The following is a 9,451-nucleotide window of genomic DNA, read 5'->3' as shown; positions in this document are numbered from 1 at the left end:
TAGCTGCAACTGAACTGGATCCCTCAAGCCTGTTTAATCATCTCAAAGCTGAGCTGCATCTTGTTGCTGGATTGCCTGCTGCATGCACAGGTGAAACAGTATTCTGGTAACCTTGTGAACAACCTGCCTCTCCCACAAGAGAACTGCAGTCAAGAGTACCTGAAATAATATTCACTGCAGCTCTGGAGAGGTATGTGATTGATGGTTCAGATCCATGTTCCTGTTACAGTGGAGTAATGAAACAGAGGTGTAAGCTCCTGAGCATTCAGTTATAAATCTGAAAAAAACCGATCTTGCTTCATTTTCTGAGATACAGCTTTGAAAATTCAGACTTGTGGGGGCCTGAATATATATTGTATTGTAAGATCTGTGTGTGTCAATGTGGGGGCCTGAGTATATGTTGTTGTATTGTGGGATCTGTGTGGGTCCGAGTTGCTCCAAACGAGCTGCCAGCTGCAGGGTCCTTAGCTGGGCAGCAGCTGTAGCTCGTGAAGGTAACTGAAATAAATAGGGGTGGGTCAAGAGCCCAAGAGAAGACAGGAAGGACTGTGCTGCAGAGAATGGAGAAGAGCCCCAGCAGAGAGGCAAGAACAACACTGCAGTGAAGATTACAACACAGACTGTGGCTGGACAAATGCAGAGGCCCTGGTCCTTGAAGCCCCTGCACACTGCTGTATCCATGGGAGGCAGGCAGGACTCGCTCCCTCAGCAGGAGCTCTGCCACTCTGGAGAGTTGTCCCGGTGCCAGTCGCGGCTCCAGGCCTGAATGCCCCTTGAGATGAAGTGGTTTCGATTCTGTTGCTGTGTGCTTTGAACAGAGGCTGCATTGTGTGTGCTGTGCTCGGTGTCCTGAGGCCTGCAGCAGCCATTTCCCAGCTCCCACCTGCTCCTGCAGCTCCCAGGGCAGCCAGGGAAGGGCCAGGCTCCCGCTGATGGATGTTCTGTACCTGCTCAGTCACAGGCAAGTGGTGCAGGCTGGGCTCTGTGCTTGCCAGGCCTCCCCCAGCCCCTGCCCGTGGCCACCCATGGGATGGGTGCTCCTCCTGGGGAGGGCTGGGGGGAGGTATGGAATGCATGGAGGTGGCCTCAGGAGCACCCCTGGCTGTGGAGGTGCCTTCCCACATACAGTGCTCTCCCCTTTCCCTGTGGATGAATGGTGGCAGCTCGCAATGCTTTCCCTGTTCAAGCAGGTGTGTTGGAGCTGCAGGGCTTCACACACCCATGGCAGCCACGTTCCCGCCACTCCCATCACCACTTCTCCCAAAGATGCAATAGAACAGTGGAAGTCTGTTTGGAATCATCACAGACACCACACTGCAAGTTGAGAATCCTCCCCACTGTCCCCACATCCTCCTCCCTCTGTGCTCTTTGATATTCTCCATCACCAGTACTGTGTTCCTGTATTTGCTGTGTGGGTTAAATGCATTTGGGTGCTGTGGACATGCCTGGAATGTGGTTTGCCAAGCTCTTGTGTTGTAAAGGGATGTAGAATGTTGCTTTGCTTTGCTGCAGACTCTACCATGAGATTTGCATCTGGCAGATCGGCCACAAATGGCACAGAATAAACAAACAGTGCAGCTTCCTTGTGTCTGAGGGAGCAAAGCCTGCACCATGCTCAGATTTCAGAAAACAAAAAAATAACCTAGAGAAGATATCACCTTTCTGTCCTTAAAAAACTCTTGGGACTACAGTAGAGCTAGTCAGTCAGGAGACAGATGAACATGGGGTCTCTGGAGCCTGCCATGAGAACAAAGCACAAATTCAAGTGGGAATAGTTCCCTGTTGGATATGCAAGCTGATTCATCCAATAAATGGTGATGGCACAGGAATTTCTGCTTCAGTTTCTTTTCAGTTCCTACAGTAAGTATTGCAGAGAAAACTCTGGTCTAAGCCACATATATGTACTCATGCAATCATCAAAGGAACCAGTGCTGAGTGTACTCTGAATTCCTCTCTACCCCTGCACAAAAAATGACAGGCTTTGCCTTTCACTTCTTGAATAACTCCACTTTTAAATCTGACTCCTAAAACACAGGGCTGGGGTGGGCTGCTGTATGTAACTGCATCTTGTCTGGAAAGGTATGACAAGAGCCCTGGAGGAATTTTGCAGGAATTAGGAATGAAAATATAGAACCACCTGTGAGTCAAAGATTGTTGAGGGTTATGTGTAAGCATCATTCTCTACTCTTGCTAAACAAATTCTAGTTGTGGGCTTACTAGTGTTTGAAGTTTCAGCTCAAGAGACAGACCCTGTGCCCATCTCCAGGGCAAGCTCTGAGGAGCAGGAGATGGGGCAGTAGCTCTGTAAGGCACTGGGTTTCCTGTCTGCTCACTGCCAGAGGTCACTGCTCAGAGCAGGTCCAGGCTGTGAACCTTGTCAGGGGTGGTAAAAGTTTTGGGTTGAGCATGGCTGCATCTCAAAGTTGGGTACTGAGGGGTTTTTGTCTTTGCACACACTTGCAATCAGTTCTGGGAAAGCTTTATCAGCAACCACAATGTGTTTTTGGAAGAGAAGTCCACTCTTGTAATTAGTGCAAGCTGAAAACTGCCAGGGAAATACAGGTTTGTCTTTTTTGTGCTTTGCATAGAGATCCTCTACAGCCCTTCAGCTCTTCACAGATGGCCACTTTGCAAGTCTCCCAGATTCTGCATGTTCTCTTTGGGACACCAAGGGTTGAATTTGACCAATGGAACTGGAAATGAGTTTTACCATAGACAATGATGGGAAATGCTAAATAACCTGGAACGAAGGGTGAGGGAAGCAGTCGATCTTTGTCACAAGTTTGGCACTCAAACTGAAGATTTTGGCTTCTGGGCCCCTGTTGTGAAATGGGGTTTAGCCTGACCCCACCCTCCCTCACCTCCAGTGATGATAATGAAATGTTGGTGTCCAAATCAGTAGGCTGCTGCAGTGATGGACGCCAAAGAAACACCCTGGAGTAAATGAATAATTCTATATTCTGCACAGGGCTTGGCTGGTGTTCAGTAAATACATTCCCTGTGTGGCCCAGACACTGTGCCAATGAAGAGTGACTAGTTGCTCATTCAGCAATCACTCTCTTCAGTGCATTGAATATATGGAACCCTAGGCAAAATAACTGGGGCTCATGTTATAACTCCAGTTCTGTAACTCATTTAGAGTAGGCATGAGTCAAGCTTGTACCAGCATTCTAGTCCTGGCACATCCCAGTGCCAAGGACTGGATTTTACAAGCTGAACATCCTTAAGTTGTTCTGTTCTGAGGGGGTTTTATTTGTTTGTTTATGACTGAAGTTTATTTTACTACCTGTGTTGTGCATACATGATGTGAGAGACAGATCTATTTATGGATTGATGCAGAGAAAAAATACAGATGAATGTTTGAGGAAAAAACTGCAGGTGTAAACCACCACATCCTGCTTGGACCCTTCTTTACAGGCATTTTCCCCAAAATTCCCAGGAATGATCTGCCAATTAACTGGAGAGGCAGGAGGGATCTGTAGTGTTACAGTGGCTTTTGGAGATGATGGCTATTTCTTGCAGTTTCTGCAAGACAAAGGTGGATTCAAGATTACCATGTGATTTTCCCAAAATATGCTATTGTAGAAGTTTGTGTTTAAAAGATAAGTCAGCATGATCTGAGGAATTTCTTTTTTCTAACTGCAAGAACTATAAACAAATCTGTAAGTTATGAGGCAATAGTTGAGTCCATCACTAGATAATGTGTGGTCAGTTTGACCCTGCTGCCTTAATTTAGGAGGTCATTTTCAAACCACTATAAAGAAGGGCTTTGTGCTGCCTTAAAGGGATATGGGCAATCTCTAAGAAACGAGCATACTCACAGAGACAATCCCTTTGGCTCAGTTTTTGTTTGGTTGTTTCTTTTTTACTATCTGTGGTGCAGTAAATTAAAGCAAAAACAAGTCTGGACTTGGCATGCCTCTGTAAATAAACTGCTGTGTGTAAATTGACAGTTCCTTTGCAACCAGGTTATTTGTAATAAAGTTTGTTATTCTCCCACCAGAGAGCTTGTTTTGCCCAGTATTAAGAGAATGCTTATGGTAACACCTCCCACCTCTGTCTGCACTGCAGCAGTTACACAAAGCTCTCACAATTTCAACTGTGTCCTTTTAAAATCTCGTTGTGTTGCCTGCTGGAAGAGATGACTTCAATATGTGAACTACAGATTAATACTTCACCTCTGCTTGTTTGCAGTGTGCAGCTCACCTTAACTGTATCGGTTCTGCCTCATTCCTCTCCTCCCACAGAGCTGCTGGGGCAGCGGGAGGTTTCAGTTCCTCCAAGAGCCGGTTTGTGGCGGTGGCTGGTTACAGCCATCCCTTCCTGACCAAGGTAAAGAGCTTTGAAGGCTGCATTTGGTGAACTGGAGTCTCCTTCATGCAGTGTCCTTTCCCACCTCCTGTTACAGATGATCTCTCACTGTCCTCCTGTGTATCCAGCTCTCCAGGCAGAAACTGTGTCTGCCTGTGCAGCTGTGAGCACAGGGACAGTTCAGAGCAAGGAGGTTGTTGGGCATCTGCAAAAGCACCTGAAAACACTGTCATGGCAATGATCTGTTCATGCCTGATGTCAGTAGGGAAAACATATCAAACTTTTTAAAACAACTTCTCCTTACTGGTACAATTTCACTCTGGCCCAAGCTAGCCTTAGACTACTACCTGTTTTCTCTTTGGTCACCAGCTAGGAGTGAATGGGCAGATGGGCAAGTCTCTAATTACTCAGCACCTGTGTCCTACTCACTTGACCAAGAGAGAGGATATTCAGGCAAGCAGTTTCATTCCTCTGGATGTTTTTTTATACCAAATTGCAACCCCACCTTTCATATGTGATTCAATGAAGCAGGGACTAGCTTGAGGGACTGAAGATGGCCTCAGCTGAAAGATTTGCTTTGCTGATGGTGACATCATTAATAGAGAGAAGAGCAAAGTGGCCTAACTGTGGCCATGCCATGACCAACAACCACGGCCCTTGGTAACCAGGAATGTTGAACAAGAAGGCCAATACAGTGAAATCTTCCCCCCACTTTCCTAAGGGCAGACTATTGCTGTAAGGGGAGAGAGGCCAGTGACTGGTTTTCCCAAGGACACAAGAAGGGAGACACCCATCTAGCTCGTGGATGTGGTGACAACATTGGGTGAATCAGAGTGTGCTGTACAGCTCGTGCATGCAGGAAAGTCGTGGTGACCCAGGGCATGGAGCAGTCTCAGCAGCCACGACTGCACTTGCCTGACCTTTGTTCCAGAACCAAAACATGAAGTGTCTTCTGATTCAGTAGGAAAAGGGACTACTTAACTCTTGCATTAGTACAGTTATTCAAGGAGCATTTGTTTCTCCCAGCACTTGTTCCTCCACGTCTGTGGACTCACCAGAGTGACCAAGTCGTTGCTTTTCAACAGCTCTAGGAGTCAAGTTTTTATCAGTCACATCCAGCTCTGAATGTCCATGCACCACCTGTTTCTCTCACTCAGGGCCAGGGCTGGGCATCCCCAGCTGCACAGTCCCACCACAGACAGCTGCCAAATGCCTTACTGGAACCTGAGGAAACAGCGCTGTGAGTGCAGGTTTGAGTCCACGGGGCCTCGTTTCCTGTGGGATGAATACGGGGAGACCTGCAGCTTGGGCTGTGAGGTCTGCATTTCTGTGACACGATCTGCCACGGAGAAATCCATCTCGGCGTGAAGGGCCTTTACCCTCTGTGCTGTTGGAGCTTGGAGCTGTGATGTGCTTCAGTTGAACCTTTCCTGGCTTGCAGAGGGTGCCCAGCACATGGAGCGGCAACAGGAGCTCCGTGCCCGCTCCTGCCCGTGGAACAGCCCAGCCCTGGGCCATTGCTGAGCCACTGGCGGCACCTGCCGGTATTCTGCAGAAAGTTCTGGGTATTGCTGATAAAAAAGCAGCAGCGGTTATGAGCAGGACACACACGACCTCAGGTACACAATGCAGTGATGAGGGTTAACGAGCTTCTCCCTGCTTGCTGTGGGAAAATCCCTAACCACAAAAGAAAATCCCTCCAGGAAGGTACATCATATATCCAAAACTCCCTGTTTTCTAGGAAACTCCCTCCAGATATTTGGGCAGCATGTATCAATATAGCTGTAATAATTTGCACAAGATGAGCCCACATTCAGGATCCACCTAAATGCCATTTATTTCCTGCACTGGAAGCGGTGGGATTTCTCTGGTTACACTGTGTTCTGGAATAATATTTCCCTCTGTAAATTTTACTGCTTCTTCATATCAACTGAGGTTTAGGCTGTTGCCGTGGTGTATTTTTGTCTTAAATAATTACTGCTTGTGGTGGTACTGCCAGGTGCCTTCAGCATTTCCAAATCAAAGCAAAAGAACAGCTTGGTCCTGAGGGCCCCGTGGATGGACGGGACTGGGGGATGGTGGCATAGGTTAGCAGAGCACTAAGAGGTGGTGTGATAATGTACACTGAAAATTTTTACTTTGTTTTCATAAATCCCTAGGATGTTACCTTCCAATTCAGTATTTGTGCCAGCTAGTTGATATTCAGTTTTGTTTCCCATAGGGGTAAGGTGGGGATTTTTTCCTTTTTTGTAGCTTCTTGTTCCCACTAAGATATTCAGAGGGCATTTACCAGTTTTCAACCACATTTGACAGAAAGCTATTAACTTCTGACAATTTAAGATGTGGTTTTACAGAAGAAAAATACCCTATTGCTGCGATTATTGAGGGGAAAGGCTGGCAAGTTCCCTGCTTGATAGACCCCATGTCATCCACGCTAGGCAGGAATGAGGAGAGGCATTGCAAATGAGAGTCATTAGTACTGCTTCTCCCAGAACTACTTGTTCTATCTCAGGATCTTGTATCTTTTATTGAGAGTTGCTTCCCTCCCACTAAATCCACAACATTCATAGCATTTGCCAAGAAAAAGTCATGCCCCGCTGTCCTGACCATTCCTGTACTCTGTACACTGCAGCGTGGCAGGCGTTATTAAGGGTTGGATAAAACTGTGAGTGAGGCACTCTGTGCAGCATCTGTGCTACAAGAAGATGAAGATCTCTTGTCTCGCTGCAGGACTCTTCTCAGGAGGGGTGTAGCAAGATGCCAGTTCAGTAGCTGTCCCTCCTCCTTGTGCTAGATCTCCCAAGCCTCTCCTTTAGGTTTGCTGTGAACAAGCAGGATTTCCAGCCAGATGTCTGTCTGATTTACACCCACGTAAATCAGGGCTGACTCTGAGTCTCTCCTATCTTCAAGCTGTCCTGGTGTGTTACAGACCTGCTGTGCTGCACCTGTGCTGACAGCAGCATGCAGGGCAGGAGGGTGCAGACATCCCTGAGCCAGAAAAGTGTGGGCTAGTACAGCTCTCTGGTGCAAAGCTGCACATCATGGCTCAGCCTGCGTTTGCTTGGAATCAGGCCCAAGCTAATAAACCCAACCAGATTGCTTCCAGACCCAAGCTGGCCCAGGAGGAGCCAGTGCAAATGTCACTATGCTGTGGTGCTTGCTCTGAGCTAGCTTAATTGTCTGTGTGGGCACGGGCCAGCTCCTGCACCTGTGGGGCAGGCAGGGAATGAGGCACATCCATAGACTGAAGCGCTGAATGCAGCTGGAACTGCATCACCAGAGAGATGTCTTGGCCAGGTTGTACCCACCTCCAACACATCTCCTGCTTCCCAGCCCCTGTCCTTGGCAAGGCTGTGCTCTCTCCTGCTGCTCCGCTGTGACATGCTGCAGTGGCTGTGGCTTTCGCACACTAGCTGTTTATAGGGCACTGCCAGCCGTTCAGTGGCGGCTTGCCTTGTGGATGTGCAGTGCCGGGGCAGCCGCACGCCTGAGCACACTGCCTGGGGACAGGCACAAGGATCCTCGACGACCGCGGGCAAAGGGAAAGGGTCCGGGCCCATGGCAGCGGGGCCGCGGGAGGGAAAATCACGGACCGCTCGGGAGGAGGTGGGCAACTGCAGGGACTCTCCGCACCGGGCGGGCACCAGGAAGGTGCGGACCCAGAGCACGCCTATTCTCAGGCTGACCTTGGCCCACTAGCCCCCGCAAGCACGGGCTACGCGCCGCGTTCCTTGACGCGCAGCCGGACCGGGCCCGCGGGCGTACCCCGCTGCCAAACCCCGAGGGGCGGCCCCGGCGGCACAGCCCTCCCCCTGCCCGCCCCGGCTGGCCCCGCCGCCGCGCCAGGGTAATGGCCCGGGCCGCCTGCGCTCTGGCAGCCGGCCCTGCGGCGGGGGAGTGGGGCTGAGCCCGTGCGCCCGGCGCGGCGGCGGGAGCCGGCGGGCAGCGCGTCCCCCCGGCGGCCCCTCCCAGGTAGGAGCGCGGGGGCGCGGCTGTCACCGCGCCCGGCCGGGCTCTCCCCCCTCCCTCCTTCCCTCGGGGACCGGTGACTCGGGGGCCGCGGCCAGCCCGGCGGTGGCGAACCCGCTTTGCCACCGCGTCCGTGGTTGCCGGGGCGGCCGCTGTTCGGATGCCTCAGCTGAAAGGCACCGGCGGCCAAACAACCCGCCCGTGTGCCGGGTCCCCTCCCCGCCCCTCCCGGCCGCGCTCGCCTTCCCGGGAGCGGCTACGAGCAGCCCGGCAGTGTTGCCTAGAGAGGGAGCGAAGCCGACGCGCGGCATCGGCCGCCCCGTCTCTCACGGACGAGCCGCCGCCGGGGTCCGAGCGCCCCGAGTCTTCCCCCGTCCGGCCGGTGTGTGTGAGACAGCGGGCGGGGACCGCGGCGTGAGGGCGGCGGGCTGCGGGGTGAGCTTTGCGGGGTGAGCTTTGCGGGCTGCGCCGCCTCACGCGCGGCGGTTACCGGCCGTTGGCGGCGCGGGGCTGAGGCGGGAGGCGGCGGCACGGAGGGCACAGGGCTGAGGCGGGGGCTGCGGCGGCGGGTCCGCCCGCGCTGACAGCCCGTGTGCCCTCGGTGCAGGAGAGCGGCGGGGGCCCGGGCAGCAGCAGCCGCAAGCGGACATGCACTGTGAGCTCGCCGCGGCTCAGAAAGGCAGCGCCCGCGTCGAGGTGAGCGACAAATGCCAGGGAGCGTCTCAGAAGGATCTGCCGCGGGTGGCTCGTCCCGGCGCTGGTAAAGCTCACTTGAATCCTCAGATGTCCTTTAAAGTATCTGTCAGTAACGGCGGTGACCACACGGAGCCTCAGCAGAGCCCCCCTGAGATGTCAGCACCTCTGCTAGATTTCATCCCCAAACGACCCAGCATATTTGAGAGGATTCCGATTCTGCCCAGGGCGCAGGAGCTGCGATGCGCTAGAGGCTCGAAAGATTATTTCCAGCAGCAGAAACATCAAAGCGTGAAGGGTGAGTTTGAAAATGCATGAACTAAACACTGCCATCACCAAAAACCTATTCACTACACAAATAAAAACGTAACAAGCTTTTTTTCCCCCTCCCTCCTCCCTTTCTGGTCTTTAGTGTATTTCCTAACTTGTTTATTTAACTTAAGCTTTAAAACTTTTTTTTTCCTGAGCACCTTGGTGG

General features: G+C 51.6%; 1 protein-coding gene across 1 annotated transcript in view; it reads left to right on the top strand.

Moving 5' to 3' along the window:
- The first annotated feature begins 8,373 nt into the window (after positions 1-8,373).
- GLIS1 (GLIS family zinc finger 1) overlaps positions 8,374-9,451 on the top strand; it is a 176,515-nt gene continuing 175,437 nt past the window's right edge. The window contains 3 exon segments of the mRNA XM_064720276.1: positions 8,374-8,627; positions 8,630-8,662; positions 8,888-9,271. Of these exon segments, the coding sequence (XP_064576346.1) occupies positions 8,441-8,627; positions 8,630-8,662; positions 8,888-9,271 (604 nt within the window). The 5' untranslated portion in view covers positions 8,374-8,440.

Source organism: Zonotrichia leucophrys, chromosome 8, assembly GCF_028769735.1.
Source record: "Zonotrichia leucophrys gambelii isolate GWCS_2022_RI chromosome 8, RI_Zleu_2.0, whole genome shotgun sequence".
NCBI classification, from domain to species: Eukaryota; Metazoa; Chordata; class Aves; order Passeriformes; family Passerellidae; genus Zonotrichia; species Zonotrichia leucophrys.
The sequence above is the reverse complement of the archived record's forward strand: the minus strand, read 5'-3'. Positions and strand labels throughout refer to the sequence as shown.